The sequence below is a fragment of the Haliotis rufescens genome, unplaced genomic scaffold, assembly GCF_023055435.1.
Source record: "Haliotis rufescens isolate VD_foot unplaced genomic scaffold, xgHalRufe1.0.p SCAF_9, whole genome shotgun sequence".
Lineage (NCBI taxonomy): Eukaryota > Metazoa > Mollusca > Gastropoda > Lepetellida > Haliotidae > Haliotis > Haliotis rufescens.
This window is the reverse complement of record NW_025964383.1, coordinates 23955250-23978933: the sequence shown is the minus strand read 5'-3', so window position 1 is coordinate 23978933 and position 23684 is coordinate 23955250. Positions and strand designations below refer to the sequence as shown.

The 23684-nt window shown below is 38.1% G+C and overlaps 1 protein-coding gene across 2 annotated transcripts in view; it reads left to right on the top strand.

Moving 5' to 3' along the window:
* LOC124116952 (anosmin-1-like) overlaps nt 1-23684 on the top strand; it is a 73596-nt gene that overhangs the window by 29840 nt on the left and 20072 nt on the right. For both annotated transcript variants that reach the window (XM_046478612.2, XM_046478611.2), the window contains exon 2: nt 22569-22640. In XM_046478612.2, coding sequence (XP_046334568.2) covers nt 22569-22640 — 72 coding nt within the window. The remainder of the gene's footprint in view (nt 1-22568; nt 22641-23684) is intronic.

Here is a 23684-nt window from a genome sequence, read left to right as displayed (position 1 = left end):
TGCCTAATGGTGGGAGGGTTACGGGTCTACTGGTGGTAGAGTAACATGCCTAATGGTGGGAGGGTTACGGGTCTACTGGTGGGAGAGTAACATGCCTAATGGTGGGAGGGTTACGGGTCTACTGGTGGTAGAGTAACATGCCTAATGGTGGGAGGGTTACGGGTCTACTGGTGGTAGAGTAACATGCCTAATGGTGGGAGGGTTACGGGTCTACTGGTGGTAGAGTAACATGCCTAATGGTGGTAGAGTAACATGTCTACTGGTGGTAGAGTAACATGTCTACTGGTGGTAGAGTAACATGTCTACTGGTGGTAGAGTAACATGTCTACTGGTGGTAGAGTAACATGCCTAATGGTGGGAGGGTTACGGGTCTACTGGAGGGAGAGTAACATGCCTAATGGTGGGAGGGTTACGGGTCTACTGGTGGTAGAGTAACATGTCTACTGGTGGTAGAGTAACATGCCTAATGGTGGTAGAGTAACATGTCTACTGGTGGTAGAGTAACATGCCTAATGGTGGGAGGGTTACGGGTCTACTGGTGGGAGAGTAACATGCCTAATGGTGGGAGGGTTACGGGTCTACTGGTGGTAGAGTAACATGTCTACTGGTGGTAGAGTAACATGCCTAATGGTGGGAGGGTTACGGGTCTACTGGTTGTAGAGTATCATATCTACTGGTGGGAGAGTAACATGCCTAATGGTGGGAGGGTTACGGGTCTACTGGTGGTAGAGTAACATGTCTACTGGTTGTAGAGTATCATATCTACTGGTGGGAGAGTAACATGCCTAATGGTGGGAGGGTTACGGGTCTACTGGTGGTAGAGTTACATGCCTAATGGTTGGAGGGTTACGGGTCTACTGGTGGTAGAGTTACATGCCTAAAGGTGGGAGGGTTACGGGTCTACTGGTGGTAGAGTAACATGTCTACTGGTGGAAGAGTAACATATCTACTGGTGGTAGAGTTACATGCCTAATGGTGGGAGGGTTACGGGTCTACTGGTGGGAGAGTAACATGCCTAATGGTGGTAGAGTTACATGCCTAATGGTGGGAGGGTTACGGGTCTACTGGTGGTAGAGTAACATGTCTACTGGTGGTAGAGTTACATGCCTAATGGTGGGAGGGTTACGGGTCTACTGGTGGGAGAGTAACATGCCTAATGGTGGGAGGGTTACGGGTCTACTGGTGGTAGAGTAACATGTCTACTGGTGGAAGAGTAACATATCTACTGGTGGGGGGTAACAGGTGGATGGTGGATGGGGTCATTGCTCTATGTGTGATACATAGTAAGTTGAAGTACTTGTCTGCTGCCACCCAATATATATGATGATAGCATATGAACATCGCTCTTGAAACCAACTGTGTATGGTACATAGTTTAGGATTGTTTTGTTGCTTATGGGGGCAACTATTCAACCACATGCCTCTAGATATGTCCAATACCAGTTTCTAACGTTCTCAAAGCAAGTTTTCCAGTAAAACAGGTTACAACTGTACAAGTTTTCTGTGTGCTTAAGGAAACTGAGTGGGTTCAAGTGCTAAAATAGGATATCAGGTATATAGAATTTATTAGGTAAGTTTCCTTAACTTCCTGAAGTCAGTTTTGATTTCACTAGTGTGAATGCCTTAATTTTGTTTGTTTGTTTGTTTGTTGTTTAATGCCGCATTCAGCAATATCCCAGTTATATGACGGCGGTCTGTAAATAATCGAGTCTGTACAAGATGGTCCAGTGATTGACATCATGAGCATTGATCCACGCAATTGGGATCAAGGACATGTATCAACCAAGTCAGCGAGGCTGACCACCCCGATCCCATTAGTTGCCTTTTATGACAAGCATAAATGCCTGAATAGTCCCACTTGCATTAATAAGTGAGTGAATGAGTGAGTTGGATTGTTGTTGGCATTATTCCCGCTATATGGTGCTGTGTACACAAATAGCTCACATTAGGTATCCATCTACCAAATCAAATCGGTTTTCAGGCAAGCTGAACCAACGATCTAACCACTTCGCTACCTGACAGTCTGCATCATTAGCTATTGCTGCAGGTGCACTGTGTTGTCAACAGTTGTATTCAGTGAGGCTGGCTGATGCAGATTGGAGATTATTGATTAAGCAAAGTTAATATAACTTCCATAATACTGTAGTGAATGAATGCCTTGATTGTGTTGCTAGAGATTAATCAATATTGACAACAATTGCCCTGTTGTTACACCCTATTAAATAATTCAGTACTTCTTGGTGTATTGTTTGGGATTTCTTCTGGGGCTGTAATTACAATAAACACAGATTTAATTGATACAAGGATAGGTTTGAAGGTGAAATATTTTTGTCCTAAATAGCATTCCTTTGAAATGGTCTCGCCTTGACCTGCTACATAAATGACAATGTGGAAAATACACTAAGGTGCCAAAATAATTTGCATGTATTCAAACTGTTCTCACAACTAATTGGATGTAATGTTAATTATTCACAAAATCAATATACATGTAACCCCATTAGTCAACGCTCTTGATCTTGACAAATAAGGCTCGGAATGCATACAAAGTAACTTTTCTCCATGACATGATTTTGTTAATTCGTCAAACTGGACTACAGTAAACTACAGTTATAATGAACTCAAAGGGGCCCCTAAATGTAGTTAGTTATAACCGTAGTTCATTATAAGCGTTTTAACTGTCACATGACCACATTATGCTACTCGACAAATAACAAAAGTGTGTACTTAAGTCGCCACATTTATTTCGACTTCAAAGGATTTAACCTAATCACTGGTTTACTATTGTTAATTGAGGGTGTAGATGGAGGGCAAGGTGTCAGTACGTAATCTGTTTAATCACTTGCCTTCAACTGTTTATTTATTTGAACCGCCGCTCATGACAGAGTATGTTTCTAATAGGTTGATTGGTGAAACATGAGCAGCTTAAAAATTAACAGTTCGTTATAAAAATAAACATTGTTATTGACAGAGTACACACAGGACCACAAGGGGAGTTCGCTATATAAGTGCAATAATCTTGGACGCGACGTGAAACCCAATTTCATCTCACCTCACCTCAAAATCTAATGAGTATCAGAAATCTCCAGAGGTAAAAGTTCAATTATAGTTCAAAAGATTTTCACATCATTTTATGAAACACGGTAATTTACAAGAAGATAAAAAAAAAAAATATTCTGAAAAAATATTCCTCTTTCCAAGATGTGAAAAAAGGTGCAGCAAGAAGCGTCCTATATTTCCTTTGTCAGTCAGGAAGAGAGACACGCACACAGCATGACACAATCAGTATATCACTGAAGATACTTCCAACAAGTTATATCTATCACTGTGTACACTGCACTTCAAACATTTCTGGTTGTCAGGATTCAAAACCACAAGATCTAAAAACGTGTAGGTGAAATAGGATCCATGTGTAGTTGACCGCTACCCCTGTCAAACCTGGCTCTGTGACCGCAGAACAATACAGCTGTTTGTTGACCTCAAAATACCTTGAATAGACCAGGCTATATATAGAACCTTGACATGATCTTAAGTATTCAAGGTCTGTTACAAAGGGGGTAGGTACTTGCAAAATGTTGCGTGCAAAGGGGTAATTTTTATTTCAGGATATTCTATGACTATGGTAATTGGGTTTGTGGTTGAGTACCTATGGTGTGTTGTGAATGACAGTTCCAGTACATTCAGGAGAAGGAATGAAAGTGTCTCAACTGTTGTTTATAGACTATGATTGATATGGGGTGGAAATATTCTTTCATGGGAGTGGTGTTGTGGTGAAGTGTTAGCTGTTCAGGCCGTGGAGACAGATTTTATTCACCACACTTGTACTACATGTGGGGCTTAGTCTTCAAGTCCTGGAATTGTCCTCAAGTCCTGGAATTGTCCTCATATTGCTCTAATTCTGTTCAGACCATATAAAGTTTGTTTGTTTGTTGTTTAACGCTGCACTCAGCAATATTCTAGCTATATGACGGCAATCTGTAAATAATCGAGTCTGAAACAGACAATCCAGTGATTGACATCATGAGCATCGATCCACGCAACATTCATCAGCCAAGTCAGCGAGCATGACCACCCGATCCAGTTAGTCACCTGTTACGACCAGCCATAAGTCGTCTTTAACAGCAAGAATGGGTCAGACCATATAAAGGCTTGGGTTCAGTTCCCAACACTGATGCAATGTGTGAAGCCTATTCTGGTGTGCCCTGCCGTGGTACTGCTGGGGAAAAACCATACTCACTCACTAAGACCATACTAAAAAATACTTTTTTCTCATCACTTTTTAAAAAATGAATTGGGTATGTAGGTTGAAATTACATGTTAATTTTTTAATTTCGATTTCCTGAGCAACCTAAAATCACAACTGAAACACAACACCAATGGAAGGATTCAAGCCCATGCAACCTTCTGATTTACAAACTCATGGACAGTATGCTGCTCGTCAGGATGGGTTACATCAAAGAGTGGAACTCAGGAATGGAAAATAACTTTAAAGATGCCGAAATGGAACTGAATTGAGCATGCAATAAGATATATAAAACTTCATGGTTGCCATGGTTATTAGGGTTACTCGATGATGAGAAACAAAACAAAGACTTATTCTCTCATAAGTTGTTTTTTTTTTGGGGGGGGGGGGGGGGGGGGGGTGGGGGGGGTGTTTGTTGTTTTACGCCCCACTCAGCAATATTCCAGCTATATGATGGCGGTCTGTAAAATAATCGAGTCTGGAACAGACAATCCAGTGATTGATATCATGAGCATCGATCCATGCAATTGGGATCGATGACATTCATCAACCAAGTCAGTGAGCCTGACCACCCGATCCTGTTAGTCGCCTTTTACGACAAGCATAGTCGCCTTTTATGGCAGGCATGGGTTGCTGATGACCTATTCTACCCAGGAATCTTCACGGGTCTCTCTCATAAGGATCCCTGGTCCTCGATTATCCAATATAATACATCTCTGTATTAATAATATACACAGGACCCATTTGCAACAACAGCTTATTTTTTAATCCTGATTCATTTTTAAAATAGCTGTCACATCAAATTTCTTTCCTGAGCAAGAGAAATTTGGTTGTAAGTTAGATATGGCAAGATGGAGATAGTGACGTCCTAAATGTAGCTGTAGTGCCAGTTGGGCCTAGGGTATTATCATAATAGAATGACGATTGATACCCTGGTTAATACATCATGACTAGTGTATAAGTGATCAACTCATGATGGCATAGCCTGGCAGTCTTAGTGTCACATTGTACCCATTAACAGTCATGGGATTATTTCGCTATTAGCTTCATTGCGGCAATAAAATATTGTATTCTGTATACCTATTTCAAGGATAGCACAGTGTTTTGAATTGTAGAATTTTAAATGTCCCCTTAAACAGAACATTAATTTGTTTCTGTGTCAATGAATTTTGGATGTGGAATATTTGTGGTCAAGTTTTAGTTATATCTGTATTTTTGTCTTTTTCAAGCCAAAGCAGGAATGCCCACAAGCATACCATCCAGTGCAGATAGTTACATACACGGAGCATGCTAGGATACCAGACTATGCATATATGAAAGTCCCACTCTGGAGTGTGACAGGTTTTAATTTAACTGCTCTGTCACCCTCACTGACCTGATTAAAATTCCTCTGTTGGTATATATGTGGCATATGTTGTAGCTCCAACTTATTGAAATTCTAAGCATTCTTTTCGAAGAGGAATTCTCACTTTGACATTTTAAATGCCACTTTCTGTTATGAGTCATTTCAGCAATGTGGCATTTGTGTGGTTTCCATAGGAATATAAAAAGAGGATAATTAATTGTTATAAATGTTTCTTTGGAATATGTCAAACAAGTTTCTCATGTTAAGTAGCAAAATGTTGATTACAACTGTTGAAATGCTACATTACTTCCTTATAACATTTAATTATAGAGAGGCCTCGGAACTCCATGTATTAAAGTGGCAAGGATGTGGTAAAATAATAATGGCATGGTTAGAATATGACCCTTGTGCCTCTGTTATAGCAATTATATATTTGTATAAGTTTCTTGTATGAAACCAGTAATAGATGTTCTTTCACACAAGTAACCTGGAAGTACATGGTGAATGAACATATGTTTTGTTTTTTTGTTGTTTAACGCCATAAATACCCCCAACACTTAAGCCAATTCCAAGGCAGGGTAACAACAAGTACCATTTTTTAACATATTTTGGTTTGACGCAGCCAGGGATCGAATCCCCGACCATCCACTCTCAGGGCAGACACTCTACCACTAGACCGCAGAGGCTGTCACTTTGTCAGGGAGTCATGTAATAACTCCATATCAAGTTTGGGCTACCAGATTGTACTTTTAGATACAATGATTGTCTGTTATTTAAGGCCGCACTCAGCAATAGTCCAGCTATATGACAGATGCCTGTAAGTAATTGAGTCTGGACCAGACAATCCAGTGATCGATGTCGAGAGTATCGACATGCCATGACATGCATCAACCAAGTCAGCGAGCCTGACCACCTGATCCCGTTAGTGTATGAACATGCTTGATGTACAGCGTGATTTACAAAAGCGTGTTATGAATCCCAATGAAGGGATGGAACCATACTGTCTGAATTACAGCTTATTGAGCTCATTGTCAAATGAGATTCACCAATGTGAAGATTGATCAAGAGTATTTTTCTTGTTGGCACTCTTACATTCCAAGGGAACATCTTAATGGTGTGCCCTGTAGCATGCTTAGAAACGAAACTATTTCAATCTTGACAACTTTGGGATCATCACTAAAGCAGAGTAAAACAACATTCACTTACTCAAAATGATCTATATTGAACAAAATAAGTTGGGGAGAATGAATATCTTAGGGGATATTATTTTGCACACAATTTCTTAAACATTTCCCCAAAATATTCCTGATCCCTAGCTATTATGAAACTCTCCCTAAGCACAGGACAAATCCAGCCCCCCTCCCCCCTCCCCCCTCCCAAGAAAGGTCAGCAGAAAACACAGGATGTTATCAATCCATTTCATAATTTCAGTTTTGACATGAGCAACCTTTAAAAGATGGATTGTGAATTGCCCAAATCTTCAAAGTTGATGAGACTAAAGTTCACTGATTCTATATATAGCAGACGACCTGTGGTTCTATTTCTAGCAACCCAGATAGGTCATTGCCCATTAATTTCTTTTGTAAACAGGTCCTTGAAACGCTGTTGAAAGCGGACATTTGAAGCTACAGAAGTGCTGAACGTGGCTTTTTCTTCACAATTTTATAGTAAAGATGTCAGTGGTTTAGAAAATATGAGTAGAGGGCTATTTTCAGACGTGATGGTTTAAAAAATTCTTTTATCACCAAGATATCAGACTTTTTCAATCTTTGTCAAAGCTTGGTTTTGTATTTTGGGCTTTGATGGTGTCAATAGACATACTTTTACTATCAGTACACATAAGTTAGTAGCTGACAACAAAGTTTGGATGATTTCCTTGGATGTTGGCTATTTATGTCACATGAGGTTCCTGTTTCCCATCACTTCAACCACAATCAGATCACTGGGACAGTCCTGTACTCATTCCTTTACATTGGAAATGTGTACTTTAACACACTGTATCTATCTATCCATTGATTGGCTGTTCAGTGTCACTTTGACTCATTGTAGTTGGGCTATACTGAGGACCACACAACTTCTAATAATTTGGCCAGCAGCTTTAACTTCATTTTTCTTAAAAGACTGGAGATATTACAAATGTGTGTGTGTGTGTGTGTGTGTGTGTGTGTGTGTGTATGTGTGTGTGTGTGTGTGTGTGTGTGTGTGTGTGAATAACTTATACTTTTTTCTGCCGATTTGAAATGTCAATATAAATTACAATTACCCTTCTGCTTTGTGAAGCTTAATTTTAGCTGCCTTCGCACAACATATTCAATCTGTCTGTCTGCATTTCTGTCTGCAATTCCCTATTTTGACTTCTACCATATGTTCCCATTTTATTCAGGTGAACAATTGACTTGCCTTTGCATGTGTTTGTGATGTGTGCCACAGGTCGGACAGTATATGCTCACCTTTTCGCAAACACCTGGTATCATAACTATTTGATAGTGATTCATAAACAGATGCTTATGATATAGTCAGAATTGTACAATCCACTCTGCTTTATGCAGGGATTTCTATCGAATTTGGAAATGGTTTTGTCGCTTTCTTTCTGACTATGCACACATCCCTTCTGACTTTTGTAGGTTTGAGTAAAGATAAAGCTTCAGACAACTTCAGTGTATTCATGACCAGATCATTTTATTTATCACTGAATATTTTTTTGCAGGGCTCTGATAAAACAGTTCCCAATTAGACATTGAGTGCCCAACTCTTGCGGTCAACAGGGGGCACCCAGTTTAGTTCGGGTAATTGGGTGTCGGGTTCCTGGGTAGTAAATGTTTGGACTCGTCCCATCCTGATATATATGTTAGAGTTAGTTGTATACATTTCAAGCCACAATATTCTAAAATATGTACATGAAGGAGAACATGTGTACCAAATAATTTGAAGCCACGTTTGTGTATAAAACACCCACACACCAAGAAAGATATCTGAACTTTGGAGGATTTTAGGCAATGGTTTTTTTAGCAAGCAGACAGCGCATTGTGGCCTAGAACTGAATAAACTACATCATGCTTGGGTACCTCATTTGTATATTTATCAGGTGAGGTGGTGAGGTGAAATGGGATTTAACGTCGCATCCAAGATTATTTCACTTATATAGCATAGCTCATGCACGTGTGTGTGTGTGGCTGCTTGTACTAGTCCGGACTGATGCCCATTTATAGTGCTAGCCCACTGAGATACCATGCCGCAGTTTAACATGGATACCCCACTCAGACACAGTATACTGACTCCGGGCCGACCAGTCCTTGTTTTAGCCCCTTAGTGCCGAGCACCAGACAGGGTAACAACAAGTACCATCTTTTAACGTCTGTGGGTATGACGCGGCCGGGGATCGAACCCCGGACCTTCCGCTGTTTGGGCGGACACTCTACCACTAGACCACGGAGGCGGTCGTATATTTACCAGATTGTGATATCCTGTTTATTGAATTAGTTTATCGCATCAATATCACAGTCCATTATGATATACACAAGTATGTCCTCAAATTCCTCTGGGGACAACATCAAGAAACTGAGTACAACATTAGTAAGTCGTCTAATGGAAAGGGACGGACAATTGTTGAATAGTGAATTGATAGTTATGCCCTCTTCTTATTGTGTATGAAAACATGGCCTATATCAATCATTGTTACCCAGATAACTGAAAGATGCGTAATCATCCAGCAGTCTTTCAGACTCTTTCACCACATCTGAATCAAATCTTTGGAAGTAGTTATTAAGGTATTTGAAATCATGTACACAGTTCATGGGAACATACTTTCCTCTCATTGAACATGGAAGCCTGAGTCCACATGCTGGGCAACCGCGGCTGATCGTAATGGCTGAGTATCAAGTGTACTGACTCAGTGGAGGGGAAAATTTGCAAGTCATGTTCAAATGCAAAGCTGTAATTCTGTAAAATGTTGGTAACATTTAAAGATTTACATATGCCAGGGGGACATTAAGTTTCACACACAATTGAAATTGTTGTCATGTGATGCTGTATAAATTTGACACTATTATAATGTTTAAGTTTCATACAACGTTGAGTTGGATTTTCAATAATTTACGTTTGTGAGAAACCGTAAACAAGTTTGAGGAATTTGATTTCATACAATAGTTTGCTCTGTTCTGTTCCCGATTGTGTGATGACAAGTTTGTAACAGTTTGAAGGTTGGCAAGAATACCCATGGCCAGTCATACTTGGTTGACTTCAAGGTTGACGGCGTAGTTTAATACTTGTTCTTGTAGACACTCTATAGTATATGATTTGATGGTATTCTAGGGATAAAGGAGGCTTTAAGAAGCATATGCATTGTTGGGGGACTATGTTAGACTGCAGTGGGCGTGTCATCTCGATAACTTGTGCTCAACATATTAATGCATTATTTCTTTCCTCTTATCTCTACGTAAAATGCCAGCATGATAAAGGTCTACGTAATTGTAAGATGAAAGATGTGGGAGGTGCCGGACATTCAAAGGACAACTTTCTTTCTACTTGGATAACAGACATTTTCAGGAGAACCCTGTATTTGAAATTGAAAAAATATTTTTAAAAATCGACTTCAAAGTGAAAAGAACATTTATCTTACCTTCAGCATGAATGTCGGATTCCGATTGACTGAGACCCATTCTAATATTTTCAATGTACCCAGCTAACTTTTAAGGTACATTTCTTGTTATTTATTATTAAGGTACATAACTTATTATTTATTTTTTCAATTATTTATTATTATTGTTGTTATTATTGATATTGTGTTCCACGCTGGAATTGCTGAACTGTTGGAACTACATTTGTAGCATACAAACCGCAATTTTCTTTGATTTCATAATGGAATAGATATAGGTGGAATAACTCTTTAGTTTGTTTTTTCCCGTCAGCTATAAATACGTATTTACTGTTGTATTATTATGGATTTGGACCAAACATATAGACCTCTATATCTCCAGGGCTCGCACATTGGGAAACTTACTCTAACTCCTGCATCCGTTCTTGAACTTCTTGTGGCTCTCTTAAACTCAAATTACCCGCGGGACGGTCGGGTAGCCTAGTGGTAAAAGCGTTCACTGGTCACGCCGAAGACCCAGGTTCGAATCCCGACACGGGTAGAATGTGTGAAGCCCATTTCTGGTGTCCCCCGCCGTGATATTGCTGGAATATTGCTAAAAGCGGCGTAAAACCAAACTCACTCACTCACTCACTCAAATTACCCGCCCTTGAATTTCGTTAACATTTTACCGACCAATCAAATGTTAAGATAAGGAAACAGGAAATAGGTAAAAAGACTTGCCATGGCCAGTTTGAATGGACATGAAGACTTCCTTTCCATCAAAAGGAATTCTTGGGTTTGTTTTTTTCATGTCAATCAGTTTTTCAATGTTGAATTTCTCACAACTCTTATCATAATCAGTGGGACTGGCCGCCATGTTGTTGAAATCGTCAATCCAACTTTGAGGCTGGTCTGTAACTCGCATTCTGATTGGTTTGTTATGAGTAGCGTAGCCAATCAAATGGTTTAATGAATATCAAGGGCCGTTAATTTGAGATTACAAGAACCACGGGAATATATCCAGGGATTAGTATAGGTTTACCCAAGTGCGAGCCAAGAGGATGTGTTAATTTGTACTGAAAAGAAAAATATGCAAAATGTTCCATCAATTTTGTTAGGCCTTTCTTTTTGTGAAGTGTGGAAGTTGCTAGTGAACAAATTACTATTTTTGAACAGCGTGTAAAATTAAACACAACAGTCTACACATTAGAGTAGGAGCCGGATTCATTATCTTAGTAATAAAAACAAGGTTGCCTACATAGTGTTTAGACATCTTGGCATATTCAAACATGAAGAAATATGAAGCATTGACAGAATTTTACATTAGAAATGTAAGAATTTGCTCTTTATGATGTAAGATTTTATTTACCGGTAGCCAAGAGTCCAGTAGTCTGTAGTGCAGCAAGGGCGGTCGGGTAGCCCAGTGGTTAAAGCATTCGCTCATCACGCTAAAGACCTGGGTTCGATTCCCGACATGGGTACAATGTGTGAAGCCCGTTTCTGGTGTCCCCCGCCGTGATATTGCTGGAAAATTGCTAAAAGCGGCGTAAAACCAAACTCACTCACTCACTCACTCACTCACAGTAGTGCAGCATGTCTGTCTGATCATAGATTTTACACAGTATTGCAGTAATATTGTGTTGGGGGGCACCAAGAACAGGCTTTAGAAATTGCTCAGATTGAATTGTTGGGTTTGAATCAGTGCACTTACCAACAGGAACCAACTGCCCCATGCAGACCAGTTGTGTTATCAAATACTGTTGAGCTTGAATCTCAGACAGGGCGTTGTAAGGTTTTACAGAGGATTAATGTCATATCTTTTTGTGTCTTCTGTATATGTGAGTCTTTCTGTACTACCGTATTCGCCGTAATAAGTGCTCTCAAAATTAGAAATAGGGTGTTCTTATTAGAACGTTATTTTGGTGAGAGAAAAAAACAGAGTTGAAAGATTGTGAATTTTGTGGTTTATGCTGACAGCCTGAAATGTTAATATACAACAGATATATTTTTCCATAATTAAGGGTGCATATAACACACGAGAGCGTATTATACACGAATAAATAAGTCTTGTTAACATTGATCAACCGGAAGGGGTGCTAACTGGGCTTGTTCACTAGCCAATATATTAGCAAATATCGCCCGCTTATTACAGTGGGGCGCTTATTATGTTGAATACGGTATATTCAAATTGTATAATACTACGATCCGAAGTAGTGAGTGATTGACATGGGTTTTACATGGCTTTGAACAGTATTCAGTTGCACCACAACATGTCAGCTTGATGTGGGAAGAAAATCTGAAATGTAGTCCATGAGTAGGGTGTTGACAAAACAAGAATCATAATCAGGGTGAATCTAGATTCAAACCCTTGATCACAGGATTCTGGCATGCCTAAGGGATGTAACTCTGCACAGTGATTTGAGTGGATTTAACAAGACCTCCCAAATGGGGAACACACGTTTGTGTGAGTGTGAATATGTGGGTTTGTTTTAATGCTGAACAGTGTTTCCATTGTGTGAAGATATTTCAACCTTTGTCTTATAGGAAAGCCGAGATTTCGCTGGTCTTACACATTGAACACTTAGGTGAAACCCGCTTTCAATGAGTATGGTGTTTATAAACCGAGAACCCTTTGAAGAGCCGGGTTAAAATTGATCTTCAGCAACCCATGCTTGTCGTATATAGGGGTTATGTCTGGAATATTGGGGGTAGAATAGGTCTTCAGCAACCCATGCTTGTCGTATATATAGGGGCTACCTCCGGAATATTGGTCCCTATATGATAGGGGGACATATGTGTTTTTTGGTGATGAAATAGTAGACCGTTGTGTAATCTGATGTGGCTTTAGCAAACATTTGATGCCAAATATTGGCCTCAGGCCACTTGATGAACACCTGTTAGCTCTGTTATACTGACTCATTTGCTTTAAAATGAGATTTCAACGTCAAAGTACATTTAAACAAGATGCATGAGACTTGGAAACCTAACATCTAGAGGACTTACAACATGACAACTTGCTTCTAAAAAAATGTTGGACGTTATGAATGATATGCATGAGGTTGATCAAGGCCCCAACATAAACTTAGTTCCACTAGCTGACTCCATTGAGTGGACTCGATGTTGCAGTGAGTCTGTCACCACACACTGATGGAAAGAGAGGTTTTGTTGGTGATCATTACCCTCTGGAAGCTGTATAGTAAACAGTGTGTACCACATTAGTCATGTTTGTGTAGTGAATGCTTGGTACAGGGTATGGGAGGTGGCTGGTGATGTGCTTCATCTGTGGCCTTGTACAAGGAGACACAACAGGTGAGGCAATGTTGTTTATAGGTGTCTATTGTATTGACCTTACCTAACAGTGAGTGAGTGAGTGAATATGGTTTTACGCCGCTTTTAGCAATATTCCAGCAATATCACGGCGGGGGACACCAGAAATGGGCTTCACACATTGTACCAATGTCGGGAATCGAACCCGGGTCTTTGGCGTGACAAGCGAACGCTTTAACCACTGGGCTATCCGACCGCCCCCTCACCTAACAATATGATTTGTATCTGATTTTTGAAATCACTACCACATATTAGGGTGTATTTTAAATATTTTGGACATGAATTCAAAAGAATAATAAGGGCCATTTCATTTTCTTTTTGAGGGGATTTTGTAGGTACACATCTACAAGAGTGAGTGAGTGTTTAGTTAAGGGTAGCTTTGAACAGTATTTCAGTTCTTGCAAGGGGTGTCATGTTAATGTGAGCAGAAGCCCTAAATGTAAGCAGGCCATAAATGTTTACCACTTGGTAAAACAAGTATAGTCATTGAGGATCATCAGGAAAAATCAGGGATTCAAATTCACTTTCAGGAGATCCTGGTACTGTTAAAGGGAAGCAACTCGGTGCCCTTGATCACTTGGCTATCTTTATGACATACAGAAAGTCCTCAACTGAATATTACAAAATTTGAAAGAATTATTCATACAAACTTTGATTAAAGTCATTTCCGTTCCATTTTTCATATTTATGTTTTGTGAAAATACACATATAAACTGTGAGTAATGTCAGTATGAATTATGTTTTGTGAAAATACACATATTAACTGTGAGAAATGTCAATAGATATATGTTTTGTGAAAATACACATATTAACTTTGAGAAATGTCAATAGGTATATGTTTTGTGAAAATACACATATTAACTGTGAGAAATGTCAATAGATATATGTTTTGTGAAAACACACATATTAACTTAGAGAAATGTCAATAGGTATATGTTTTGTGAAAACACACATGATAACTTTGAGAAATGTCAATAGATATATGTTTTGTGAAAATACATATATTAACTGTGAGAAATGTCAATAGATATATGTTTTGTGAAAATACACATATTAACTGTGAGAAATGTCAATAGATATATGTTTTGTGAAAACACACATGATAACTTTGAGAAATGTCAATAGGTATATGTTTTGTGAAAATACACATATTAACTGTGAGAAATGTCAATAGATATATGTTTTGTGAAAATACACATATTAACTGTGAGAAATGTCAATAGATATATGTTTTGTGAAAATACACATATTAACTTTGAGAAATGTCAATAGATATATGTTTTGTGAAAACACACATATTAACTTAGAGAAATGTCAATAGGTATATGTTTTGTGAAAACACACATGATAACTTTGAGAAATGTCAATAGATATATGTTTTGTGAAAATACATATATTAACTGTGAGAAATGTCAATAGATATATGTTTTGTGAAAATACACATATTAACTGTGAGAAATGTCAATAGATATATGTTTTGTGAAAACACACATGATAACTTTGAGAAATGTCAATAGGTATATGTTTTGTGAAAATACACATATTAACTGTGAGAAATGTCAATATGTATATGTTTTGTAAAAATACACATATAAACTTTGAGAAATGTCAGTAGGTATATGTTTTGTGAAAATACACATATTAACTGTGAGAAATGTCAATAGATATATGTTTTGTGAAAACACACATATTAACTTTGAGAAATGTCAATAGATATATGTTTTGTGAAAACACACATATTAACTTAGAGAAATGTCAATAGGTATATGTTTTGTGAAAATACACATATTAACTGTGAGAAATGTCAATAGATATATGTTTTGTGAAAATACACATGTTAACTAAGAGAAATGTCAATAGGTATATTTTGGTGAAAACACGTTAACTTAGAGAAATGTCAATAGGTATATGTTTTGTGAAAACACACATATTAACTTAGAGAAATGTCAATAGGTATATGTTTTGTGAAAACACATGCTAACTTTGAGAAATGTCAATAGGTATATTTTGGTGAAAACACATGCCAACTTTGAGAAATGTCAATAGGTATATTTTGGTGAAAACACACATATTAACTTAGAGAAATGTCAATAGGTATATGTTTTGTGAAAACACATGCTAACTTTGAGAAATGTCAATAGGTATATTTTGGTGAAAACACGTTAACTTAGAGAAATGTCAATAGGTATATGTTTTGTGAAAACACACATATTAACTTAGAGAAATGTCAATAGGTATATGTTTTGTGAAAACACATGCTAACTTTGAGAAATGTCAATAGGTATATTTTGGTGAAAACACATGCCAACTTTGAGAAATGTCAATAGGTATATTTTGGTGAAAACACACATATTAACTTAGAGAAATGTCAATAGGTATATGTTTTGTGAAAACACATGCTAACTTTGAGAAATGTCAATAGGTATATATGTCTTGTGAAAACACACATATTAACTTAGAGAAATGTCAATAGGTATGCTGCATCATCCAAGCATAAATCCATTGATGTCAAATGTCAGAGACTATACTATTTATTTCTGGAAGCAAGTTCTACAGTTGTTGCTACTCTGATCTTGTATGGACATCTAAATGAAAATAATCAATACCCTGACACAAGACTTAAGCTGACCTTTTTGCAATGGTGCAGTTTCACTCTTGTGTTTGATCAACACAAACCTGTCATATCGGCTTTCACTTCTATACATATTGATTCTTGAGACTGTATCGATACAAGCAAAGAAATATTGTGCATCGTGTTGTGGGCCTAAAGCCCTTGGTGATTCATGGAAATCCTTCTGTATTAGCAGGCCAAATGTTTAACTTTCATGCTTTAATTATAGTTCATGAATTGCTTTGTCAATATTGACAAAATTTATATTGATTCTGAACTGTGCAAGCAGAAAAGTCTCAAGTTTTTTTTAACTATTTTGAATACTTGCAGGAATTCTGCAGCGCAAATGACCAGAACATGTTGAAGCTGATAACATGATTGATTTTACAAGTGGTAATATATTGGGGTCAAGGCAATGTGGAAACTGTATCAAAGAAAAGTTTTTTCTCAACAGGAACAGCAAAAGAAAATACAAATTCTAAATCCATTTATAATTTTTTTTTTTTTGTGAAGAGTGAAGGCATGAAAGGGATAGGTGAAATGGGTAGGTGTATGTGCTTGAGTTTGTCTTGTATGTGCTTGAGTTTGTCTTGTATGTAACTATTTCTTTTATCTGATGAACTAGGGATACATTGGGGAGGTTTGAGCATATTCATTGTGGGAGGTAAGGGAAATTGTTTAAGATTGCTCATTACGGTAGGTTGAAAAAGCAAATGTTTAGTGAACAAACATTTGATATTATTGGGGCCTGGGACTTTTGTTTCGCAGTAAAAACTAGATAAAATAAATTTGCCATCTGGTTTTACCAAAACAAAGTACCGTATTCGACGTAATAAGTACCCCGCTCTAATAAGCGCCCACAGTGATATTTGCTAATATATTGGCAAGTGAACAATCCCAATTAGCACCCCTTCCGATTGATCAATGTACACAAGACTTATTTATTCATGTATAATACGCACTCGTGTGTTATATGCACCTTTAATTATGGGCAATTAAATTCTGGAAAAAATATATCTGTCGTATATAAACATTTCAGGCTGTCAGCATAAACCACAAAATGTATCTTTTAACTCTGTTTTTTTTCACCAAAACAATATTCTAATAAGAGCCCCCTATTTCTCATTTTGAGAATGCCCTGGGTGCTTATTGTGTCAAATATGGTAAATGTGATGTGAAAAAACTAAAGTTGTTTGTCTCCTCCTTTCACAGAAAGAAATTGAGGACTTTGAAGCAGTGATAGCATACTGGCACTGTTCCGTGCCCATTCATCAGGGGTTTTTTTTATTTGGTTTGTTGTATAACACCAGACTCAGCAATATTCCAGCTATATGACAGTGGTCTGAAAATAATCGAATCTGGACAAGACAATCCAGTGACTGAAATCATGAGCATCGATCCTCGCAATTGGGATCGATGACATGCATCAACCAAGTCAGCGAGCCTGACCCCCCGTTCCTGTTAGTCGCCTTTTATGACAACAATAGTCGCCTTTTATGACAAGCATGGGTTGCTGAAGACCTATTATATCCTTGATCTTCACACCTATCCCGAAACCTGCTTGATGTGATGAGTAGAGAGCAACATACATGGGTTCCTAGAATCTATCCTGACCCCGACACCTGCTGGATGTGATGAATAGAGGGCAACGTAATGGGTTCCTAGAACCTATCCTGACCCCGACACCTGCTGGATGTGATGAGTAGAGGGCAACGTAATGGGTTCCTAGAATCTATCCTGATCCCGACACCTGCTGGATGTGATGAGTAGAGGGCAACGTAATGGGTTCCTAGAACCTATCCTGACCCCGACACCTGCTGGATGTGATGAGTAGAGGGCAACGTAATGGGTTCCTAGAACCTATCCTGACCCCGACACCTGCTGGATGTGATGAGTAGAGGGCAACATACATGGGTTCCTTGGAAGTATTCTATCACAGAATCTATCTATCTTGACACCTGCAGGATGTAATGGGGGCAGAGGGCATCATACATGTGTTCCTCAGACCTTTTCTACCCCTGACACCTGCTGGATGTGATGAGGTAAAGGGCAACATTCACACTTCATCAGCCTGCCATATTTGCCTCGTCATGGAACACTTGTCCGTGTCAGTGAACTGCTCAAGTATCGCTTCACAACTGTAGTGTTTATCGCGAGTATGTACCATCCTTGATATGCCCGGGGCTTGTGGCAACAGAGACACGCTTTAAATAAATATTGATTGAAGATGAGAGGGATTTACAAATTGTGTTTATATTCATGTGTGTAAATAGCTAAGAGATAAATCATATCCAACTGTCAGAAGAGTTAATGTGTTTTGCGTCAGAAGCTGCACAGTCTAGGAATGTATAGGGAGGGTGATTGGTGATGGTGTAAGATTTCGGAAAATATGTACTTAAAACAACACAATGCGATGAGATGACTTGCAGTTTGCAGTTGCATTCAGCTACAGTGTAACTCTCTGGGTGTTGTCATGTGAATAAGCTTGTCCATTTCACTGTAACTCTTTAATGTAAATTTATGAAGGTGGTGGAAAACGCTTTCACCTTTTTGCCAATTTTGTTGAATAAATAGAACTTTCTTCTTAACTTCTTAGGTGTCAGTTACGCTCTGTGTTCAGTGTGCTTGGTATATCGACCATAGAGAAGACACAATAAACCCCTATGATAGATCATAATCGGGACGCCTTCACATTCTTCTTCAGGTACAGTGATGTATGGTTGCATGTTTATCTGGTGAAAATGCAGTGAAAAGAAAGAATTTATTGTGTTTTGTTCAAAAATCTGCCAGTCATTGCCTCTCTTTGTATGTAGATTTTTAAACGCCTTGTTTGTGAAGTGTTTCATGGAAGAGGATATTTCCTTTGCCAGAGATCCACAATGCTAGATTTCATGTGTTCATCCCTGGTTTAATTGACATTTAGCAGTTATTAGAGGCAGATTTATCACTTTGTTACCTCTTTTATGCACTGTTAGTATGAAAATAGAAAAAGGAAATCACTTCCCCTTGTCCATATTGTGGTGCAGGTTGTGTAAGCAGCCCCGGCATTTATAGCTTCAGTCTGTCATGTTGTCTTGTATTGGAGGCTCAACTTCATATCAGATATGTCCTCTTACGGGAACAGTATGATATAATGCCAATGACATGTTTGAAATCATGATGGCATGGTTTAAATAAGTTCCTGGTGCCTTATTTACGGCGACCTCAGAAGTAACATTTTGTAATAAGAATACTTTTTGTCTTTGTGATGTTGTTTATTATGTGAAGCAAGTGATGAATGTTCTTGCATGTACACATGTACACTGGACAACACATGGTAAAAATACTTGCATGTGCACTGGACCACAAGAGTAAATGATGTACATGCTTAATGAGTTGTTTGATAGCATTACTTAGAAGTTTATGGATGACAATGTAGAGATAATTTATGCATGACAACAGTAAATAAAGAAGTTGTTGTCCATAAATTATCTCTACTTTGTCATGCTTTATGAGTTTTGAATAACTGATTTCTTTGTTTCATTGAAAAGTATTATTCTTGTTGGCATGCTTGCATCCAAAAACACATACCTTAGCATCTTAGTGAGTGTCATGTAGCTCACTTAGAAATAGTAACAGTATAGTTACATGATAGATCATGATAATATCATCATTCTGGTACAATATTCGAGGTTTGATTCTATTGTGGCTATGACAGACAGGTTGAGTAATATCTACACTGTTTGAGTTTCTCTCAGAGGATTCACTGTGGGAGGAATCCTTGCCAGTGAGAGTATTCTGCCCAACCAGAAGCTTCAACACCAAATGTTTCAGTGATCAATGAAGCCTGTTTAAAATGCCCATATATCAGCTCCAATAGTGGCCATTTTCCCTGCTGCCTGACACATAACGAAACATTCACTCAGTTTTGAGAATAACTTTGTAAACGTTCCTACAACTAAATCACTAGGGTTTTCATACATACTTTTTGAAGTTCTAGAACAAAATGCCCATACATCGACTCCAATAGTGGCCATTTTCCCTGCTGCCTGACACATAACGGAACATTCACTCAGTTTTGAGAATAACTTTGTAAACGTTCCTACAACTAAATCACTAGGGTTTTCATACATACTTCTTGAAGTTCTAGAACAAAATGCCCATACATCGGCTCCAATAGTGGCCATTTTCCCTGCTGCCTGACACATAACGAAACATTCACTCAGTTTTGAGAATAACTTTGTAAACGTTCCTACAACTAAATCACTAGGGTTTTCATACATACTTCTTGAAGTTCTAGAACAAAATGCCCATACATCGGCTCCAATAGTGGCCATTTTCCCTGCTGCCTGACACATAACGGAACATTCACTCTGTTTTGAGAATAACTTTGTAAACGTTCCTACAACTAAATCACTAGGGTTTTCATACATACTTCTTGAAGTTCTAGAACAAAATGCCCATATATCAGCTCCAATAGTGGCCATTTTCCCTGCTGCCTGACACATAACGAAACATTCACTCAGTTTTGAGAATAACTTTGTAAACGTTCCTTCAACTAAATCACTAGGGCTTTCATACATACTTCTTGAAGTTCTAGAACAAAATGCCCATATATCGGCTCCAATAGTGGCCATTTTCCCTGCTGCCTGACACATAACGAAACATTCACTCAGTTTTGAGAATAACTTTGTAAACGTTCCTACAACTAAATCACTAGGGTTTTCATACATACTTCTTGAAGTTCTAGAACAAAATGCCCATATATCGGCTCGAATAGTGGCCATTTTCCCTGCTGCCTGACACATAACGAAACATTCACTCAGTTTTGAGAATAACTTTGTAAACGTTCCTACAACTAAATCACTAGGGTTTTGATACATACTTCTTGAAGTTCTAGAACAAACTTTGTATAGTGTCCTGTATATCATAACAACTTGAAGAAAGAGTGTCCAAGAACTTTAGGAAGCTGTCCAGTGATTACTGCATGTGTGTGTCACCCATCTGTTACTCGGCTGGAGACGTAAGGGTGAGAGGCTTGTTTGTATCTAGAGGAGGTTGTTGGTGACACTTCTGGCGTTGTTTGCCACAGCTCTGTCAAATATACAATCAGGACAACACACCAGTGTATACTTCGTCTTTATGCACTACAAACATACAGATTTTTTTCTTTGCTAATGCACCAGTGTCATAGACTTTTGATTACAAGCACTTGAGGTTATGCTTGTGGCAGATTGGTGGTGTATTTAGGGATTTCAGAAGGCTCTTTGCAAAGTGTGTTCTTGACATGATCTAGTTTACTTTTTCAAACATAGCCATTTGAATAGTTATAAGGTACAGGCAGTATGGCTAGGGGATGGGTTATCTTTCATCTTTTTATCTTTTTTTTGTGTTGAATGTACATTCCACATATGTGAGTGAGTGAGTATGGTTTTACGCCGCTTTTATCAATATTCCAGCAATATCACGGCGGGGGACACCAGAAATGGGCTTCACACATTGTACCCATGTCGGGAATCGAACCCGGGTCTTTGGCGTGACGATCGAACGCTTTAACCACTAGGCTACCCGACCGCCCCTCCACATATGTGTAGATATAAGCTGATTGACTTGAAGTCAGTTAACACTGCTGAACTGGGAATAAAAGTGACGGTTTTGTCAATATCAGTGTCAATGGTTTTTGATGGTCATTTTAACACCAATTGAAATGGATTCCTTCTTATTATCAGAAATAAGTTCCTTCTAATTATCTGTGGTCAGTCTTGTTGTCAATTGAGTTTTCATGTTTTTTCTATGTAGTTATTTACTGTGTACGTATATATATGTGACCAACTATGAGATAAGGAACCTTATGGGGGAAACTTCACATTTTGACTTTTCATTATATTTTAAAATTGCAGCATCTTCGGAACACAAAAATACAATTCACAAGCGTCAATTCATATTTATTACAGAGATACATTACATCAAACACTTGGACTCATTTTCCGACTTACAACTGTTGATGTCATATTAGCAGTATTTAGACATAGTGTACGTCTGATGAATTGAAAGTAGACATGTATGCTGAAAGGGTTTGAAATAATGCTTTTATTATAAGATATATTTTGGCGATGATCTTCACTGAAGAAAGTTGACGTTAAATGTCTTATGACGTCATAGCACAATTGTATCCTTGCATCAGTAAGGTCCTTTTCTCCTGGTGGGTCACATATATTGTTTCATTGACACCCAGTCATCCAAATCTTTACTATGTTGGGATTATTGCTATGCAATCATACAATTGAATATCTTTTCAATAACTTTTGGTCAATCTCACCATTTCATAGACTGCACTATTTTTTGCTTTTTCTTATGAATTCAAACCTATCCATGCTCTTAAAGTCCTTGACATCTTTTGCTAATTTGACTTGCTGAACATGTACCTTTACAGGGTTTTTTATTTAATGTGTTGACATTGACGTTTTTAAGTGTTTTAATTTCTGTTTCAGTCTTCAGACACTGCAAAGGATGGATCTTTCAATTTGATAAGAAAATGTCAGAAAATCAGAGACTGCAAAACAGTAAGTGATGCTATCAACAATAGAGACAGTAGACCCTGTGCTTAACAAGGTTCTTGATGCTAGATGGTGCCTGTGGTCCTATACTAGATGTCCTTGCCAGCATTCAAGTTATGGAGAGAATGGTTTGTGTAACACTGTTTTGTACCTGACGGAATCAGGCTGCAAGGAATGACTGCAGAAACATGATCAATGTGCAAAAGCAAAAAAAAACATATTTTCATTATTTCTTACTCTTCAGTACAGAAGCATGGAGTTCATAGTAAGACAAAAATGGAGAACTCTTGCCAGGACCCCAGGCTTTTGGAATGAAAGAAATAAGACAAAACAAAACAGTATCATCCATTTTTGAATTGGGAAGTGATTCAGTCTAGCGCAGCATGTACCTCACATCAGTAACTGGAGTTTGTTTTCTTTCAAAACAGTTAATTCAACATACTTATATAGTTTGTGCATATCCCCAATAAGCATTATGAAAGATTGTTTAAACCAGAACTTGATATTCGTAATAATTTTGTTTTCTTTACAAAACAGTATCTTTCATATTCACTGAAATTACTATACCATGCCTGTTAAGAATGTACATACATATGTACAAAGGACAATACAATTCCTGTTAAGAACATTCATATACATACAAAGGATAATATGATTTCTGTTGAGAGCAGCATCCTGGTTCATTTAGATACACGTTTAAAACGATCTGGTCATGCATACACTGAAGTTGACTGAATATTTTTATTCAAACATATAAAAGTCAGAAGAAATGGGTGCATAGTAAGAAAGAACTGCAAACTTTAGTGACTTAATTGTTGTTTAAACATACAGTTCTAGATAATTTTTGTTATTAAACAATATATCACGTGACTTACCACGGGTCTGGGTAGTCCTCTGGGTACCCGGGTCCCACTCAGTATCCACCCACCCTGAGTACCCGAATTACCCGTCCCAGCCCTAGTACATAATGTGATACATCATAACTTTTATATAGCATGCAAACACTGAAACTGGTGTTCATTTGAATGGAATCAAACTTACGAGGACCGT